The sequence below is a fragment of the Mesocricetus auratus genome, unplaced genomic scaffold (assembly GCF_017639785.1).
Source record: "Mesocricetus auratus isolate SY011 unplaced genomic scaffold, BCM_Maur_2.0 Super-Scaffold_6730, whole genome shotgun sequence".
NCBI lineage: Eukaryota > Metazoa > Chordata > Mammalia > Rodentia > Cricetidae > Mesocricetus > Mesocricetus auratus.
The window spans coordinates 89417750-89438509 of record NW_024429184.1 but is presented as its reverse complement, the minus strand read 5'-3'; the positions used below and the strand labels follow the sequence as shown (position 1 = coordinate 89438509).

Below are 20760 nucleotides of genomic sequence, written 5' to 3'. Positions count from 1 at the left end.
CTCCCAAGTGCATGTGACACCATGTCCAGCTGGATCATTGGTCTTCTTAAGGGAGGCACATGATCTTCCTCAAAAAGGAACACACCCATAGGCATACATATGCAAATAAATGTAACAAAAGTTAAAAAGACAGAGATTCGTTCTTTTAAATGATTTATAAGCAAAAGACTTGGTTGTTAATGCTTAGGCATGTGGAAAGTGAGGGAAACAGAGAAGGCTTCTTCTTTGTATTCAGGGTATCAAGCAGCTCCCCTCTGCGCAGGTAGGTTGTTTGCTTTTGGCTTCCAGAATATAGGAGGGGTCAGGGTGATGGGGCGGGTGATTGTGGGTATGAAAAACATTTCTGTCAACTAAGAGAGATGTGAAGTTACAGAGTAGCATTTATTACATTAGTTTTACAACCCAGAGAGGTGAGCCTGCCCGCCACAGGGTCTCGGGTTTCAGGCTGTCCATTGTACTTGCTTTGTCCTTTAGCCCAGCGCCAGGCTTGCTGAAGGGGAGCCGGTGGTAACTAGCTTTAAATCTGCTGAATGCCAATCTCTTACCGTTCCCAAGAGAAGAGGGTGAACTGTGTGAAGGGAGAGAAGGGACAAGGAGCTGGGTGTGGCTGCTTCCTGTGAGCCCAGACATTCTTGTGTCCGTTCCCCCATGTGTGCTGCAGATGGACCCAGTCCTGTGTGAGGCTGACAAACCTCAGCGTGCTTGAGTTTGGTATGCAGGGAAGCTTGGGGAATGTGGGGCAGCAAGCTGAGTAGTTGATGCAGGCCTGTGGAGTGGGTGAGGCCGGCGGGTCCCGTAGGTAAAACAGCAGAAGGTAGTGGCGGACAGATTTGGTTCTTTAGAAGGCGCCTAGGAACACCCGCCACAGTACTTGTGTGCACCTGCTTGTTTGGGTTCTCATGATGGCCTTTCATTGTTTCTTGTCATTTTCTGTCCTGGGCCCGTCACCCAGTGAGTAATTGAATTCTCCCCTGCTGTTGTTGTTTCTGATGGGCAGTGTGCAGCCTTTTGATGACATCATCATAAAGAAAGGGTAAGGCACAAATCATGTTCCTGTGAAGAAAGTGAGGTGCTTAGGACCCAGCTACCACTGGGGGTGACAGTCTGAGTTCTAGCTTGTGCTCTTTTAAAGATCTGCCTTTTGACTGTGGTACTGGGTGAAAGGGGTGGTTCATGATTCTGCCCCCCCCTTTTTTTTTCTGTGGTGCTGGGTGGGTATCAACCCTAGCATGCTGTTCGTGAACCCTAGCCTGATTCCATGCACTGAACTTTCAGGAACTGAAGACCTAAAACATGGAGTAGCCTGCCTGGTGGAGCTTCAACATGGGTGTTCAGTTTCCAGCAGCAATATGATGCTCTGGCAGGGGTGCTGACATTCAGGGGCTGCACTCAAGTACTCAAGTGGGTGGGTTCTTTTATATGGCCGTACTAGCCAGCAGATGTTCTTTTTGTGTCCCACATTTTGCAGTTTGAATGCTCAGTGCCATTTAGAAAAAGAAAGTCACAGTCACAGGCTTTGCTCTCAGTGGGTGACTTCTCAGAGACATTTTAATGTCAGGCTTATTACTCTTGGAGTGTTTCTGTTTCTTGGGTGCAGCCTTTGTATTGGAGATAGTATGATGCTGGGGATATGTCATTCTTTGTCTGGTCCAGCAGTAAAAATATAGTGACCACAGTTTGCCTCAAGGTAAGGAGATCACCAGGAGAAGAGTCCCTGCACCTTCCCAGCTTCGTGTAACTGGGATGGTTTATGCTTCTGCACCCATTGAACTTTTGTCTCTTCCTCAACAGAGGGTTTCTCCGAAGTCTTAGTGGCTTTAGCTCTGTCCCTGTACTCGTAATATGCTGAGAGTCTTTTGAACTGCGGTGTATTTGAGGCTCATGGTTTTCCTAGATATCTACTCTTATCTGTGTTGATTTTACCTTGATCTCAAGGTTGTTGCTCTCCTCAGGTGTGCGTGACCTTTTACGGAGTGTGTAAGAAAACTGTTAAGTACTTGAATAAAATGTGGAAGACAGAGTCTCAGAGACCAGCAGGGCAGATGTAAAAGAGGAGCAGCATAGGGAATACTGGAGAGTGAAGAGTCCAGGGGTGTATGCCTACAAGACCTCTAGGCTGATTGCCCATCACAGGATTCCAAATCAGCCTCAGCCCTGTCCCCTCCGACTGACTCCCTTCTTCCTGTTTCCCTTTTCTCCTTTCTGTTTTCCTTCTCTTCTTGGCTGCTGGCCCTTACTACTGAAGGAAGGGCCAAGTCCAAAGACTCTCTTTCTTCTTGGGTCCAGAGCTAGTGAGTGGCAGAGCAGAGGCCAGGCACTCACTCTGTTACAGATCTTATCTTTGGCTCCTGATGTATGACTTGTTCATTCTTTAGCATTTATGATGTAAAGATGAGTGACACATTGCCTGTCCTCAGATGACAGATGACAGGAGACAAGTATACACACAGTGGATATGATATACCAGAACATAACAGAGCCCCAAGGTGGGACTGTCCATGTTCAGAGATGGGGGTACCTTCCATCCCCCACTCTCTTTTCTCTGCCAATGGTGTTTCCTAAAGAAAGACCCTAGCACTGCACGTGTTTGCATCGTTTTTGTCTCTGTAATGACTTAACTTACCTTTTTTCCCCTACAATCCCCCATCCTACTCTTTTTCAATGTTTCTTTTTCAACACAGCAGGGAAAGCTAGAATTAAAAATGGATGGGATTTCTTCCTTAGAGATTAAGAAGAAAACAAATCCCAGGTGAATGTAGTGAACACCTTGTGGTAGGTTTATGTGGTCATTTCATTCTTCTGTGGATGAAATTTGAAATCTGCAGTTTTTATTGTAATCTTCTATTTGTGTAGCATCCCAAAGCTGATGGTGACGGAAATGGTCATTATCAGTGTCAATTGCTGATGGAATTCTTTTCTCTTCCTTTCATAGAACATCTGATCAAATTCATGACCATGGGGGATATGAAGACCCCAGACTTTGATGACCTCTTGGCAGCATTTGATATACCAGATATGGTCGATCCCAAAGCAGCGATTGAATCTGGACACGAGGACCATGACAGCCACATCAAGCAGAGTGCTCACGTGGATGACGACTCTCATGCTCCTTCATCCTCAGATGTTGGCGTCAGTGTCATTGTGAAGAATGTTCGCAACATGGACTCCTCTGAGGGAGCTGAAAAAGACAGCCACAACTCCACAGGCAATGGCTTGCATAACGGGTTTCTCACAGCATCCTCTCTTGACAGCTATGGTAAGGATGGCACAAAGTCCATAAAAGGAGACACACCTACCTCAGAGGTGACTCTTAAAGACCCAGCATTCAGCCAGTTCAGCCCCATCTCCAGTGCTGAGGAGTTTGACGAGGATGAGAAGATAGAGGTTGACGACCCTCCCGATAAGGAGGATACGCGGTCGAGTTTCAGATCAAATGTCCTGACTGGCTCAGCTCCCCAGCAAGACTACGACAAGCTAAAGTCACTCGGAGGGGAAAACACAAGCAAGACTGGAATCTCTACACCAGGCCATGTAGAGAAGAGCAAAGTCAAGCGAGAGACGGAAACAAATTCCATAGCCCTGAGTGTTTACGAGCCTTTTAAGGCCAGGAAAGCAGAGGACAAATTGAAGGAAAACTCTGAGAAGATGCTTGAGAACAGGGTCCTTGATGGCAAACTGAGCTCTGAGAAGAGTGACACCAGCCTTGCTGCCGTCACATCTTCCAAAACGAAGTCGTCCTCCAAGCTTTCCTCGTGCATAGCTGCCATCGCAGCCCTGAGTGCTAAGAAAGCTGCTTCAGACTCCTGCAAAGAAGTCGTGGCCAACTCAAGGGAAGCTTCTCCATTACCAAAGGAAGTGAATGACAGTCCCAAAGCTGCCGACAAGTCTCCTGAATCTCAGAATCTCATTGATGGCACCAAGAAAGCCTCCCTGAAGCCATCGGATAGTCCCAGGAGCATATCCAGTGAGAACAGCAGTAAAGGGTCCCCATCGTCTCCTGTGGGGTCTACCCCAGCAATCCCCAAAGTCCGCATCAAGACCATCAAGACATCTTCTGGGGAGATCAAAAGAACAGTGACCAGAGTGTTGCCTGAAGTGGATCTGGATGCTGGGAGGAAGCCTTCCGAGCAGGCAGCATCTGTGATGGCATCTGTGACATCACTTCTCTCATCTTCAGCATCAGCTGCTGTCCTTTCCTCTCCCCCCAGGGCACCTCTGCAGACCGCCATGGTTACCAGTGCAGTTTCCCCTGCAGAGCTGACCCCCAAGCAGGTCACCATCAAGCCTGTGGCAACTGCTTTCCTTCCTGTGTCTGCCGTCAAGACGGCAGGGTCTCAAGTCATCAATCTGAAGCTCGCTAACAACACGACAGTGAAAGCCACAGTCATATCTGCTGCCTCTGTTCAGAGTGCCAGCAGTGCCATTATCAAAGCTGCCAATGCCATCCAGCAGCAAACTGTTGTGGTGCCAGCATCCAGCCTGGCCAATGCCAAACTTGTGCCAAAGACTGTGCACCTTGCCAACCTTAACCTTCTGCCTCAGGGTGCCCAGGCCACCTCTGAACTCCGCCAAGTGCTAACCAAACCTCAGCAACAAATAAAGCAGGCAATAATTAATGCAGCGGCCTCCCAACCACCTAAAAAGGTGTCTCGGGTCCAGGTGGTGTCATCCTTGCAGAGTTCTGTGGTGGAAGCTTTCAACAAGGTGCTGAGCAGTGTCAATCCAGTCCCTGTTTACATCCCAAACCTCAGTCCTCCCGCCAATGCAGGGATCACGTTACCAATGCGTGGGTATAAGTGCTTGGAGTGTGGGGACTCCTTCGCCCTGGAAAAGAGCCTGACCCAGCACTATGACAGGCGTAGTGTGCGCATCGAAGTAACGTGCAACCATTGTACAAAGAACCTTGTTTTTTACAACAAATGCAGCCTCCTTTCCCATGCCCGAGGGCATAAGGAGAAAGGCGTGGTGATGCAGTGCTCCCACTTAATTCTGAAGCCGGTCCCGGCAGACCAGATGATAGTTTCTCCGTCTAGCAATACCGCTTCCTCCACTCTGCAGAGCTCTGTGGGGGCTGGCACACACACTGTAACAAAGATTCAGTCTGGCATAACTGGGGCGGTGATTTCAGCGCCTCCAAGCACACCCATCAGCCCAGCTATGCCCCTAGATGAAGATCCCTCCAAGCTGTGTAGACACAGTCTCAAATGTTTGGAGTGCAATGAAGTCTTCCAGGATGAGACGTCTCTGGCTACACATTTCCAGCATGCGGCAGATACAAGTGGACAAGTAGAGTATTATTTACATTTTGGTGTTTCGGTGATGAGTCTGTAGCCACGAGTGCTCCATCAGATACCTTGAATTAGGGGTGGCAGCACAGTTACATGTGTGTGTGTGTGTGTGTGTGTGTGTGTGTGTGTGTGTGTGTGCGCGCGTGCATGCATATGCGCGCACGCAGGCGAGTGTAAGTGCAAGCAAGCACGGGGAAGGCAAAAAATTGTTTTCACAGTATAGGTGAAGTGTCGAAATACAAGGGTGATTCTTTTAGCCAGGTAGAAAGTGTGTGCTCTGGTTGAATGATGTAGGTAATGATGTAGTTCAAGGCATTGGAATATATAGTGGAAGTCTGAGATTTAGCTGTAAACTTAAAGTATCAGCCCATCATATTGAGTGTTTAATTTGGATTACACTGGCAAAGTGTGAGTTTTTACTCATGGTTTTAGATTTTTAACGGGTATGTATAACTCTGACATGACTTACAAACATCCACCAGGCACCTACCTCAAGGCACGTGTGCTTAGGTACTATGGTTCAAAAGTATGTTAAGTAGTGTGCATGACAGTGGATTCTAACTGTCATTACAAACCATCTGGCACAGTAAATCTTTGTGTCTGCGGCTTTTTTGAGGTGACGTACAGGGTGCTGTTGGTGAAATGTATTTTATAATTTGCATCAACTCATTGTCTTTCTCATTTACTTTCTCCATGAATCAACATTTGCCTAATACATAGCTTGCATAACAAGCATTCCTAGCATGCTGAGTGAAATATTCCCAAGTTGAGAGAACATGGTATATATGTTGTGGGGTGAGAAAAGTTGTCTGGCTCAAAAGGGGAGGAAGGGCTAGGTTGAATTCCTGTCTGAGGCGCCTCAAAGCATGCATCTCAAGGTCATGAAGGTTCAGTAGCAGGAAGTCTTTCCTTCGTTTCCCTCAGTATTTTGTTAACTCGGAGTTGTGGTCAGAAGCCGGACACTGTCTCTGTAAGTTTTCAATGTCAACTCTTGACTTCAACTATTTGTAGGATTGTGAGTTTGGGAAAAGAAAGATACTCATACCTGGTTTGTTTTATATTTTTTCCCCCTCTGTGTTCTAGTGGAAGAAGAAGCAATGAGTTTTGGCCATATTTTTGTAGATGTGGGTGTTTCATATATCCCAGAAGAGAATGAGTTGCCATACCAGCTATGGCTCTCAGAACATGACCTAGTAAATGATAGCTGGGTTCTGTCCGTGCACATACCCCGTTATCTTCTGACCAATTTCCCCGGGGCACTCTTTCATCTTGAAAATAAAAGCCCCAAAGCCATTTCCTGAGTAGTTTGTGCTGTTGTATGCCAGCGGACACTGGGTGGTGGGCTGGGTCCTGGCCCAGAACTTGCACACTGTCATAGTTGTGGGTTCTGCTGTTGGAGCTGCTGTCAGTTATGTCATTTCTTTGGGACCTGGAAGGACATGGGTAAAGTAGCACCCTGTGCTCCCCAGCTTTTGTCCTCAGATAAAAATATTCAGGATTGACATTTGGGATAGGGTCAAACAGCTGTGAATCACTACTCCGCTGGGGGAAAGAGATGACTGTCTTTTGGTGCTTGGTCATCATTTCTTATATTTTGCTGGGACAAGTAAAACCTGTAGATCCATACATTTCCTGGAATCCAAGGGAATGAGTCGTGGCAGATGTACGCTAACTAAAACATATATACTCTTTCTCCAGTTATGCCTAGGTAACCCACCCAGCTCCCCCAAGCGGTGCCTATTCAGTAAGCTTTTGCCAGCTGTGTAGCTGGCTCCTTGGGGCTGGTGTCAGCGCTGCCCTGCGTTACACTCTCCTCCTGGCACTCACTTCCTTGTCTCTCAACTGCAGTCGAGGTCCAGAAGACCCAGAGTCCAGTCTCCAGTGATGCAGCTGGTTCACCTGGTCAGCAGTTGGGGACTGTGCTAGCTTTGCATGGATGGCTCTTCTCCTCGCATCTGGTTTGAGCCACTTTAAGACTTTCATTGAAGCTGGGAAAGCACTATCGTCCTATAATGTAGTGGGAGCTTGGGTGGCCCTCCACCATTGCTGGCATAACAGCAGAGAGCAGGGCAGCAGTGTCCGAGAAGGGGTCTGAGTTATCCATATTTTAGCTTGACAGCCACATGAATTTTAGTCTTAATTCAAGAAATAGCTAACTATTGAAATAGTATCCACTTTGAGAATGGTACTTAAATTTTTTTTTCTTAGAAATTTGGAGGTTGAACCAGGATACCTCTAGTACCAAAGGCTTTTTCAAGCCTGTTTCCTGTTCTCTGCTATGTCCATGGATTCAAAGCCTACTTATATTTTCCCATTAATCTCCGCACTCTTGATTACTCATCGGCGGATTGAGAAACAGGATTTCTTCACACTTGTAAAAGCACCTTGTCCTCATGCCCTAGCATGTCGTCTGGGGCAGGTTCCCAGGCTCTCAAGCCTGGGCTTTCAGCTTGTGCTGGGCCCCTCCTCTGCATGCCAGTCTTAGTTAAAGACTCATCCCTGGTAGATTCCTGGGGCGACCCTGCCATCTGTCAGATTCTGAAGGGTTGAAATTTCCTCTGAGGGTCCTCCACAGCAGGTGACTTACACTGTGGGTGTGACCTTTCAGTTTGGGTTAGCTGGGCCCGGAGAAGGGGTACTGCTTCACTGGTAGCAGGGTCTTATTTCTTTTATTATTTTGATGTAATTGTAGTTTCATGTAAGAAATATGAGTTCTATGCATACCCTTCATTCAGTTCCCCGATGGTAACTACTCACAGAAACACAGAACAGTATCATAGTCAAGACATTGACCTCTGCAGGGTCAGGCAGCGCAATAGTTTTACCCTCATGAGAATAGCTCCCACTGCTACCCTGCTGTGTCCCAACCCCTGGCAATTGCTTCCTGTTTAGATTTCTGTAGTCTTGCCAGTTCATGAACATTAAAATACGGAAACCATGCAGTATGTGAGTGGATTGGGCTTTTTCAGTCAGTATGGTTCCATGGGAAACACGTCTAGGTTGTTGCCAGTGTCAGTACAGATGATGTCTGACTTAGGATGCTGTTATGGTCTCAGTAAACCCATCATAAGTTGAAAGTATAAGAAAATGCCCAAGGCAAGACCAAATATCCTAGCTTTGAGACACAGCACACGCCAGTGTGTTAGTTGTTTGCCTTTGTGATTGTGTGTCTCCATGATTGACTTCCCAGCCTGCGCCTGGGGAGGGTCAGGATTCAGGGTTCCAAGTGCTTATACTGGGTGTATTACCTTCCCACATCAATATTCTGAGCCAATCACAGGTAGTTTGGGACCCTCTGTTTTATTGTGCCGTAGTGTAAGCATATGATTGTACCTTAGTTCTGCTTTTTATTTATTTTATTTTTACAAAAATGTTGGGCTAGAGATGTCTTAGCAGTTAAGAGCATTTGCTGCCCTTGCAGAGGACCCTGGTTTGTTTCTCACTCACATGGCGGCTCACATCTCTTTATCCTAGTTCCAGGGCATCTGATGCCCTCTTCTGCGAGTACTGCACGCATGTAGTGCTCGTACATACACGTATGTTGAACACTCTCACATTAAAATTAAATATTAAAAATGTATTTGTGCTCATGTGCATCTCTCTGTACATGTGTTTATGCATGTGTGCATGTATGTGCATGCCACCAAGGGATTGACATCTGATGTTTTCTGTAGCAATCTTGGGCTGTGGGGGAAGGGTCCAACAGTTTTCCTTTATGGCTTCGTGTACACATGCATGTGTTTACCCGATGTGTGCCTTGTGCCGGTGCTAGGGATTGAACCTAGTCCACTGCAAGAGCAACAAGTGCTCTTAGCAACTGAGCCACTTTCCAGGCCCTCTGCCTTATAACTTGTTTTTTTTTTTTAAGTTTTAGAGGCAGGTTCTCTGTATGTAGCCCTGCTGGTCCTGGAACTTGCTTGTAGACCGTCTCAAACTCACAGAGATCCACCTGCCTCTGTCTCATGAATGCAAGGATTAAAAAGTGTGCCACACTGGGTGGTGGTGGCACAAATCTTTAATCCCAGCAGAGGCAGGGCAGGCAAATCTCTGAGTCAGAGGCCAGCCTGGTCTACAGACTGAGCTCCAGGACAGCTAGGTCTGTTTCATAGATAAACCCTGTCTCTATAAACAAACAAAACAAAGACATGTGCCGGAAGCTCGACACCCTACAGGCTTTTAGTTCTGTATTTTACCTTGTGCCTGGTCCATTTTGAGCTTTTGTACGGGCTTGACTGGGTTGTACGGTTTTCGGCCCATACACGTGCCCTTCTCTAGGCTGTCTTTCCTTCTGGAAACGGTGTGCGCCTTGTCCGATGTCACCGTGAGGCAGCGTCTGACGTGTGTGTCCACCCCTTGCTCCATACACCCAGGCTTGAAGCTCATGACGCATATCACCACAATAGAGTGGACACTGCTTTCTCAGGGTGTCAGGCCGGCCTTGAACTCAGAGTGATTCTACCTCATTGCCTTCCATGGAAATCAGGAATAACCTCATTTGCATCTACAAAGCAATCGTGCCAGCCCTGTGATAGGAACTATGTGAAAGGTACAAGGAAGCTTGAGGGGAGAATTGTCACCATTGTGTTCTGAGTCTTTTAGTCCTCAAACATGGCCTCACCGCATTTATTTAGGTCTTTAATGTGCTTTCCAGCGTGTAAGTTCTGTTCATCTTTTGATAGCTTTTGGTTGCTTCATCAGTGAGGGCGAAACACAGAGTTCCAGATGTACATCCCCAACTGAAATTTGTTATGTTAAAACAATGTAATTTTGGTGTGCACAGATTTATTGATAGTGTGTAGGGAAATTGATATTTATTATTGGGGTCTTGTGATTCTCTTGAACTTACTGGTTTCAGAGTTTGAGGGGTTCAGCTGCTGATTTCCTAGGTATGGGAATAGCCACGCCCCACAGAGTGGGTGTACCTGGTCTGGCTGCATGACCCTGTTGCTGTAATGTGACTATTGTTGGGGTCCTCTTGCATCTATATTTATGTAGGTTTACATCCCCCCCCCGGCCCCCATTCTTGTCTGGCTTGGAGTAGTTTGCCAGTAGCTTTGTTGAGTGAACTGAGAAGTGTTTCTTCCCCTATGTTCCATAGAATTGGAGTTAGTGTCTCTTTAAATGTTTGGTAGGTTCTCTGTGAAACCATCTGGGCCTGGAGAGTTCTTAGGACACTTTCCATTCTCTCTGGGCTGGTGAAGGGGCTCATTTTCCTACTCCCCTTGCATCCCCCTCTTTTGACCGTGTCTGAACCGGGCCTGTGGGGCTCCTCACAATTTCAGGAGGTGGGAATTTGGTGTGCACTGGTAGCCACACTATTTCCTAGGGCCTGGTACTTACCTAGGTTTCTGTTCTGCCTCTGGCTGTGGGGTGGGGGTTTGTCTTCACTCTGCATCACTAGTTCGGTTGTGAGGTAAAAACAAAAGTGAATTCTCCCAACTGGTTCTTGACCTCAGGCCCCTGCCAGCCTGGTTTCCACTCTCTTTTCAGAGTCTTCCTATGGGTAGCTTTTGGGGCTCTTTTCCTGGAAGCGGAAGTTGTTCCAGTTCCCTTTTTCCTTGTTTTTATTGTTTGTTTTGAGACTGATCTTGCTTTGTAGTCCAGGCTGGCTTTGAACTCAGGATCCTTTGCTCCCCAGTTTTGAGATTGCAGACATGCGCCAGTCTGCACTTTGTCCTGGTTTTGAGACTGGGTCCCTCTCTTAGTTAGCTCTGGCTGTCCTGAAACTTGCTTTGCTGTTGAGGGTAGCTTTGAACTCACAGAGAACCACCCTCAAGTGCTGGGATTAGAGGTGTGTGCCACCAGTGCTCAGCTGGGACTTTTTAAAAATTTTATTTTTAGATTAATAGTTTTTTGATTAGCGTACAAAGAAATAAATTAACTTTTTTTTTCATGTACACCATTCTGATTGGATTTTTTTCGCTGTTGTTGTTTTTTGGTTTTCAAGACACAGTTTCTCTGTGTAGCCCTGGCTGTCTTGGAACTCACTCACTCTGTAGACCAGGCTGGCCTCAAACTCAGAGATCTGCTCCTCTGCCCTGAGTGCTGGGATTAAAGGTGCGACCACACCCGGCTCTGGGTGGTGTGTTTATTTGCCCCCTTGTTTTCTTCATTCGCCTCCCATGTTTACCCACTTCCTCACAAATAGCCCTCCTCCTCCTTCTGTCATGTGTATTCCATCTGGGCTTTCTCTCTGACTGGCCATGCTCCATCCAGTGACACTGTCTCCCTCTCAGTCCAGTCTTTCAGAGACAACTTCCTCTTTTCTCTCATGGCCTGTAAGCACCGCCCCCCCTCCCCCGGCCTTTCTCCTCAAGTCTCAGCCATTTTGAGTAGCTGAGCTCTGCTTCCCTTCATTCTCTGTCTTCTCAAAGCTGGGTTTGGCAGCAGAGCCTCCTTCATATTAGTCAGTCTGGGCCACACCCCTCTTTTTATCTTTCCTTGTCTCTTACTTTCTGTCTTTAGAGCAGACCTTGGTGTTTCCTCTGAACCCAGAAAGGCTTTCTTCCTGAGAATATTGCTGTGGCAGGGCTGGCCATGGCTCTCCGCTGATTCCCCAAGTCCCCATGCTGACATTTGCTGAGCTTGTCTCATTCTGTGTGAATACTCCACAGGAAACCTGCAGTCACCGCAGGACAGCAGAACACCTCTTTGTCCGGAGCTGGCGCCATGTTCAGCTATGCCCAGTAGTCTCCAGAAAGAGCTAGCTTGCCATGTAGAGCTTTTGTAGGCTTCTTTGCCTAACACTGCTCATGTCTACACTTGAGTCGTGGGATGTTACCATATGCTGGCCGGCGACCTGGCCCAGGAATCCCAGCATATGCTTGGGTGGCTTCTGCAGCCAAGGGAGGGATCCTGTCTCCTCACTGCAGTGTGGATCCAAGCAGGGCAACAATAATGGAGCTGTGTGTGGGCTACAAAACCTACTCAGACACTCACAGGCACTGGAGACACACACCGTGCTCCATACTCAGACACTCACAGGCACTGGAGACACACACCGTGCTCCATACTCAGACACTCACAGGCACTGGAGACACACACCGTGCTCCATACTCAGACACTCACAGGCACTGGAGACACACACCGTGCTCCATACTCAGACACTCACACTCACATGCTCAGTCACGGGCTCCCTCATTCCTGCACTTGCAGACACAGACTCATAAACTCACGTATGTCCTCACAAACACTCACAGGCTACAGTCTGCAGCTCTTTTTCACTGCCTGTGCCTAATCCTGCTTCAGACACAAGCAAGGCGATGGGTAGAGAGGCCAGAGAAGCCCTCCTGTCAGGGAAACGTTCAAGAGCTGCTATCTGCAGGTTTAATAATTGATGCTGAGGTGCACTTCACCTCTTAGTAAAACATGGCTGAATTTAGTCAGCATCAGGCTAGAAATGAATAACGTCATCTCTTAGCCGTTAAAACGTCTTTCTATAGGTTCCACATTTTGGCATACTCTTTATTTTGCAGCTGGAGAAACAAATGTCCAACTAGTGGCAGAGCTGGGACTTGGCAAGTGTCCTTCATTACCAGCTCATTCTCTCTCCTTCATTATGTTGCTGCCCTAGGACACAGAAGCTTAGGACTTTACAGATGGGGACCTGAGGAACCCAAGAGTAGATAGACTTGCATCTTCACTGTACAGGCGAACAAGGTTCGCCTTGATTCCTCACTTTTAGAATTTGATTCCTCATTTCAGTTTCAAGAACTTTCTGGGCATTGAAATTTTTCTTTTTAATATTTAAAATTGTATTATGTGTATGGTGTTTGTGTACAACCGACATGTTTGGTGCCTACAGTGGTTGGAAGAGAGCATGGGTCCCCTGGAACTGGAGTTTTTAATGGCTGTAAGCTGACTGTGGAGCCACCTCTCCAGCCCCTCTGAGCAATGAAAACAATTTATGTTTTGGAACTGGTGAGATGGCTCAGCAGGTAAATGTGCCTGCCATACAGAGCTTGAGTTTCATCCCTGGGACCTACATTCTGGAGCTCCACATGAATGCCCATATTCCTATACCCATGTGTGTGCGTGAGTGTGCGTGTGCAGGTGTAGCTCTCCCTGGCCAGATGCCCCTGGAGCTGGAGGTACAGTCAATTGTGAGCTGCCTGATAAGGGGGATGCGGGTTCTGGGATCCGGTCCTCAGCAAGATCAGTGCATACTCTTAACTGCTGAGCCATGTCTTCAGCCCCTTTCTGGGAATTTTTAACCCAGCGTACTGTACGTTAAATTCTTAGGAGCAGTTCTGCCTGTTCTCATTTCTAGATGTCATTAGCATCCCACCCTACGCCATCATTGTCTGAAGACTGAGTTTCCCTGTGTCTACTCTTTTCTACCCGCTTCCCTCACTGCTAAGTTGTACTCACAGCCTTTGGGTTTGATTTATTTATTTATTTATTTATTTATTTATTTATTTATTTATTTATTTTGGTTTTTCGAGACAGGGTTTCTCTGTGGCTTTGGAGGCTGTCCTGGAACTCGCTTGGTAGTCCAGGCTGGTCTCGAACTCACAGAGATCCGCCTGCCTCTGCCTTCCGAGTGCTGGCATTAAAGGTGTGCGCCACCAACGCCCGGCCTTTGGGTTTTATTTTTGTAGACAGGGTCTTGCTGTGTTTTGTTTTTTGTTTTTGTTTTGTTTTTTTTGGTTTTATGACACAGGGTTTGGAGGCTATCGGTCCAGCCCGGCCTCGAACTCACAGAGATCCGCCTGCCTCTGCCTCCTGAGTGCTGGGATTAAAGGCGTGCGCCACCACCACCTGGCTGACAGGGTATTGCTGTTACCCAGGCTGGTCTTGAACTCATGATCCTCTTGCCCAAACGCAGGGATTACAGATGTGGGCCACCGACTTTCAGCACTGTTCCCAAAACTGCCACTTCTGTCTTGTTCAGACTAGTCCTGCCCCAGCAGTTTACATGGTCATGTTACTGATTCTTAACAAATCTGTATTCTCTAGAAGTAGCCATCTAAGTAGATTCTGTGTGCTGTCATACAGTGTCCTGTGGATTACCTCATTTAGTCAGCTCTTGCTAGGGATTCTGATTGTGGCAAGTGGCCTGGGAACAAAGGATGCATGTAGTCAGGATGTGACACATTCCTTGTGTCACTCCCATTTAAGTTAGATATGGAGTAAAGCGTTTTTCTAATCATGAGAAAGTGGAGTAAAGTGTTTTGTAATTGTGAAAATGTGAAAGTCATGCTTTATTGTGACCATGAAGACGTCATCTTACTGTCCATGCAGTTATGGAACTGCAGTAAAGGGCACAGTGATTGGGTTAAGAGCTGGGTCCCACTGAGCTGCAGTGGTAGTCTGGCTTTGCAGGCCTTGGGATTTACCTGTGAGTGGGTGTTTGTGTAGTTGTGTTCTCTAGCTTTTCTCACCCTTCCCCTTTTACTTTTCTCCAACTGTATTTCTCCCTAAGAGAACAGATTGAAGCAAAGAATTGTTTTCCTTGTTGCCCAGGTAATTCCTCACTTATGCAAAGTCCCACAGTCCAACTTCTTAATCGGACATCCGGCCCCACCCCTCCTCCAGCCTGCGATGTTATGCCAGCTGTCAATTTTGGGCGGCTGGCCGCTGGCCTCTGGCTACTGGCCCACCAGGCTCAGCAAGGACTGTGACCTTCCTTTTCAGCTCCCTTTACCTAGTTTGCTAGTGCTGCTTTACTACTGACAAGTAAACTTAATTGAAAAATCATCCCCCGAGCAAATGAAACTGCCCCAGAGAATTAGCTGCTCCTCCCAAGCATCAGAACCTTTCTGCGTGTTCTGATGGCGTCAGGCCTAATGTCTAGAGATCCACATGCATGCGTTTCTTCTGTTTTGTTCTCTTTCTGAGCCACGCGCCACTGGGTTTAATGGCTGCTTCTCCTGCCGAGTTGCCCAGTAGCCTTAGTTTGTGCCAATTAGGAAAACTTTCTTTGACTTAAACAAAAAGGAAGGGAAGGTCGGACCACAAAGAATCCATATGCTGTCCTGTGCTCAGTGTGCCTCTGAGCCTAGACAATGTGCATTTAGCCATGAATTCAAAGCATCCCATCTCCACTATCTGCAGCAAGGACAGTTATGCAATCTGAGGCAGCACAGTTAAGGCAACAGTGTCATGTGAGTTCAGAAACATGGGCGCTATGCAGCAGTTAAGGAAAGTGTCATGTGAGTTCAGAAACATGGGCGCTATGCAAACATCAAGGAGGAGAGAGCTTGCAACCCAAATGGAATGAAGGTGAGGCATGCAACAGTAAGCCAAGAGAGAAGCACAGGAGTGTGGGGTCTGTACACAGATGCGTGTGCACCTGTATAAACTGAAGGTAAGCTCCCTGCCATCCGCTGTGATCGGTCACTGGTGCATCCTCCCTTTTCAAGAGCTCCAGGATTGGATACATTTGATTTGAGTCTGGAGTCATCATCCTTTCTTCTTCACTGCTGGGTCTGAAATGGGTGGAGAGCCTCAACTGATGGCTGTGCATGGTTGGGAAAGGAGGAGCTGTGATAAGGGTGATGTCAGTGATGGTGACGAGTGTAATAAGTTGTGCATATTGTGTGTATTGTAAAGAGCAACCATTGTTATTATTTCTTCAAGGATGATAATGTAAGATTTTTTTGTTTTGTTTTGTTCTCAGCTTTTATGAAACATATGATCTTTGTTCTTTTAGATTTTCTTTTCTTTTGGCGTTATACTGTTACAAAAGTAATATAATCATGTTGTTTTAGATATGGGTGAAGCTATGGGGAAAGAGAAACTAATTTGTTAACATCAATGGGTCATCGTTGATGTTCAGGTTTATTCATGTTTTTCAACTCATGTGACCCCACTCTTTCCACCACACCTCCACCAGAGCCTGATTGAACCCTGATTCTTGCCCTTAGTAACAGTGGGGCGCAGGGCACGTTCCATTAAGTCTTATTTCTACTTCTGTAAAACGGAGGTGTTAATTGTCTTCCTAGACTATGAGAAATAAATGATGCAATGTATTTAAATCTATGTAAACTTCCTAATGTATTTTAAAGAACTTAATTCACTGCTTGGCTCATGGTGAAATGAAACCAATCCATATCTAAATCTATATTTATATCTATATGCATACATGAGTATGTGTGTATATACCTATGAATATGTGCATATGTGTATGTGTAGACATACATGTATAATGTGTTTTGACTTCTTTTAGAATTGAAAGTATGAGTTTACTTTCCAAGTAAGTGTACACTAAGATGTTGCCATAATTCTCACCTGGGATAATGGCTTGTGGAGAAGGTGGTAGACTGTAGTTCACAGAGTGAGTGATTGCCAATGACTATGTAATGATAGCAGGCTTTTGTAACTAGTGACCCTGTTGACTGGTTTCGTTGTTGTGGCATGTTTTAACCTTTGAAGAATGGGTTACTAGGAGTGGCATCTTTTTTTAATGACGTTAACCTCATCAGCACTGCCTGTATTGCTCTTATTTTGTGATTATAATAAATGTTTTATGGGATAAAACTGGCATTTTAGTTCTTTTAGGAGAAAAACCAAGAAATAATTTTCTTTCTTTTTTGGTTTTTCAAGACAGGGTTTCACTGTGTAGCTTTGGCTGTCCTGAAACTTGCTCTGTAGACCACTTGAACTCACAGAGATTTGCCTGCCTCTGTCTCCTGAGTGCTGGATTTAAAGGCGTGTACCACCACTGCCTGACAAGAAATAGTTTTCCAGTGAGTTTTCTTTTTTCCTTAGTATAAGTCAATTCAAAACTTAAAATTTTGGGCTTAATTTGAAATAACTATGAAGAATTAAAAATATTTTTTAAAAACGGCTGTCAATCTGAACGAGTGTCTTTAATCTTAGACAAATCTATGGTTTGAGGCTTTCTTTGACTTTAACCCAAATGGTTTATTTTAGAATGCAAAAGGTACTTGCTTTTGCACAAATGTCTGGAAAAGGGATGAATTTTTTCTCACACTCTGAATTTGTTTTGAGGATATAGTCAGTTTATATTGACTGACTGAGTATTTTTTGGTTTATGTTTTAAATACATATTTATACTTATATCTAGGGATGAAAAATAGAATATTTGGGTTTTTTTGATAAGTAAATGTTTTTCTTCAAAGATTTCAGTCATTATTTTAATACAGTCAGATTCTAAGCTTTGTAAAATTGCTTATGCTCTGCAAATTTCAATTTAGTGTCCAAATTTATGTATCTGACCTTGAGTTTTTAAAATTTTAATTATTAATCATATTATGGCCAGTTCATCCGTTTGAAGGCCAATTTAGGTACAAAAAGAAAACCAATTCCTAAGCCTTCCCGTTTGTGTTCCTGTATTTAAGATTTAAAGTAACTGGAGTGATTGGGAAATAAAAAGAAGAAACTGGATTAACCTGGGGGAATTTCTGTTCTCCTGAAGCAAGTTCTGGAGTGTGGGAACAACAGTTCCTGTTGGGCTCACGAGCGTGGCCAGGTGTAGCAGAGCTGACCTGTCAGCACCGTTTGCAGGAGGACCTTTGCTCTGGACAGAAATGCAAAGGCAACAGGACTGGAAGCGTGTAGAGCTGGTGTTTCCTTTAGCTCACACTTGGGCACGAGCCCACCCCTGTAATTCTAACCGTTTTATTTCACAGGGTGAAAAGTTTCCATTAAATGTGTAATCTTCAGGTTTGCTCCTCCCTTGGGCTTTAGAGTCGTTTGTAGCAGTGTTTGAAATGAGACGCATAAGTACTGTACAGCTTACTAAGGTGCTTGCATATAGCCATGCGTAGCAGGACCAATCGTGTCTCCCCCTTTGGTTTGTTTAGAAGACTTGCACTGTCTGCCAGATGCTGCTTCCTAACCAGTGCAGCTATGCTTCACACCAGAGAATCCATCAGCACAAATCTCCCTACACCTGCCCCGAGTGCGGGGCCATCTGCAGGTCGGTGCACTTCCAGACCCACGTCACCAAGAACTGTCTGCACTACACACGGAGAGTTGGTTTTCGGTCAGTATGTTGTTCACTTCTGTGCAAGTTGTTCACTGATAACTGCACTGCGATTGGAAGGGCCTGTGCACTTACACAGCTCTCAGGGTGACACTGCAACTCACAGACCCTCTGGGAACTTCGCTCATTTGTAGTAGAGTTGACCCATTTGAATCCAAGTTTAAAGTCATGTTGGCCTTGCCAGTCCATACAGATGGGGATAAATGGGTAACCCCTCTAGGTAAATGTTCATGTTATGGGGCGTGGCCATGACTGACAGACAGCCTTTACAACCTTTCAGCCTTCCCCCACCCCTGCACATATTTGTCGCACTCCCCATATTTATCCTCTGCAGGAATACCATGCATTTCTGCATTTCTCTTCTAAAAATACAAACATGAGGAATTGCTGTAACCACACAGAAGGGTTGGTCAGGTGAATATTTTTTCTCTTATCAGTCTTTGGAGCCTCTCCTCCAAAAGTCCTTCCCTTCTGCTTCCCCCAGTTCTGGCCCTTTCATTTTTTCACTGGCTCTGGAGATCCCCAGATGTGTATTTTTTGACATCTGGCAACTTTGATGTTAATTTATCCAGTGTTAGGTGATGATAGACTTTGTTCTCAAACTTTGTTACCTTCTTAAGTGTGCCCCCATCCCATTTACACCTGACCTGATCAAAGCCCCTCAAGGGTCTATGTCATGGTCCTATGTCAGGGACTGTGTAATGGGTGACATGTCTTTGTTTTAGCAGATGTTTCACCATGGCATATGTTTATCTTAACTATGTGTGGTCAGACTGTTAATGTGCAATGGTTTTGTTTAGTTTAATTCTGTCACACGTTTTATAAAGATAAGGTAGCATTGGTGTGGTTTGATGACTTTTTCATTTTAGTTTATGTTCTGGGATCACTAATTCCTGGGTGGCTCTGCCCAATTGTGTTTCTGTTTCTTCTTCCTTCTCTTAAGATTTATTTCTTTTTAAATTTTTTTGTGTGTAGGTGTTTTGCCTGCATTTATGCTTGTCTGTTCACCATGTATGTGTATTGGCTCGAGGAAGCTCAGATCTCTTGGAACTTGAATTACAAATGGTTTTTAGTTGCCATGTGGGAGCTTGGGATTGAACTCGGGTCCTCTTGAAGAAGAGCCAGTGCTCCTAACTGCTGAGCCATCTCTTAATCTCCCCTCTGTTTAGTTTTCTAACCACTAAAATATGAGACAGAGTTCTATTTTTACTCTTATGCTTTCAAATGCTTTATGGATGGAGATCTAACCTGGTAGGAAACCTTTAGTTTAGGAAACAAGAAACCAGGGGCTTTTCTTTGTGCCAGATTTGCTTGTCATGACTTGTGTGAAATTCAAGTGTCCTCTGTCCAGTGTACCCTGTAACTTGGGGGATGCTTGCCTCCAACCCTCTAAGATGTGACAGTTAAACAGGATGACCCACAGACCCATGCAGAGCAGTGCTTTACCCTTACCACCTGCTTGGAAGCAGCGAGGTCTGCACACAGCCGGGAGAGCAGCTGTGGCTTCTGTGCTTGCCCTGCCTGCCCTCTGCTGAATGCCGTGTTCCCAAGGGTCTCCTCAGTGAAAACAAGGCTGCATCAGAACGAATAGAGGGCAGCCTTTTGCACTCATGGTTACTCCTGAGATCTTTCCTAAATTAAGACAGAAGTCCTTGCTGGGAGAAGATTGCACTCCCCTTCGTTTGCCCCAGGCGGACTTGCTTAAGTTGGGTGCTTTCAATTTTACAGTTTGAATTTTATCAAGTTTTTATTAACTATAGATTTTTCCCAGCTAGACTGGAGGGTACACAGACTATGAATACATCATGCTTGTGAGTTTTCTATATTTGCTTTTGACACAGGGCCCTACTGTGACACCCTGGCAGTCTTGGAACTTGCTGTGTACACGAGGCTGACCTCACTCCTAAGCCTAACTCTCCAGAGCTAGGATTATCGATAAGTATTACTGCGCCCAGACCCCATGTTTATTGTGAAGTTTAGTTCAGTTGACTTCTTTAGCAAAGATATAAACTCTTAAACATTTTCCCTGCCCACCTCCCCCTTTTTTTGGTGAAGGGTTTTCTACTGTAGCGCAGGCTGGCCTGAAACAGAGTTCAGCCTGGGATTAGAAACCAGTGTCACCATACCTAGTTCTCCTGCTGTTTTAAATGATGGGGTAGTTGATGCTTCTTGCCTGGGCTTGGCAGCCTGTTGGTCCTGCCCTGTTTCTCTCTCTCTCTCTCTCTCTCACCTCTGTCATTTCTCTCGTCTCTGCAGTAATCATTCTGTGTATGATCTTTCTGTAGCCAGAGCAGATTTTCCTTCCTAGGCAGGTGCTTGCTTGTCTTTTGCTCCTATTGTATCTCTTAAATATGGCCATGCCTGTAAATGTCAATTATGAATAAAAGTCAGATATTTTTCTGAATTTTCTTGCCTCCTGATACAGACATTTAGAAAGAGATTATTGTCGAATTGTATGGTGTAAACATTTTTTAATTAAAAATAAATAATAAAGAGAGCTAGGCATGGTGACACATGCCT

At 45.6% G+C, this 20760-nt stretch overlaps 1 protein-coding gene across 12 annotated transcripts in view; it reads left to right on the top strand.

The window, feature by feature from the left end:
* Nucleotides 1-20760, top strand: part of Znf532 (zinc finger protein 532) — a 118183-nt gene that overhangs the window by 50809 nt on the left and 46614 nt on the right. For 10 of the 12 annotated variants that reach the window (XM_040741693.1, XM_040741691.1, XM_040741695.1 and 7 more), the window contains 2 exons: nucleotides 2933-5286; nucleotides 18059-18240. In XM_040741693.1, the coding sequence (XP_040597627.1) occupies nucleotides 2950-5286; nucleotides 18059-18240 (2519 nt within the window). In that variant the 5' untranslated portion in view covers nucleotides 2933-2949. The remainder of the gene's footprint in view (nucleotides 1-2932; nucleotides 5287-18058; nucleotides 18241-20760) is intronic. The other 2 variants (XM_040741696.1, XM_040741697.1) reach the window with 1 other exon arrangement.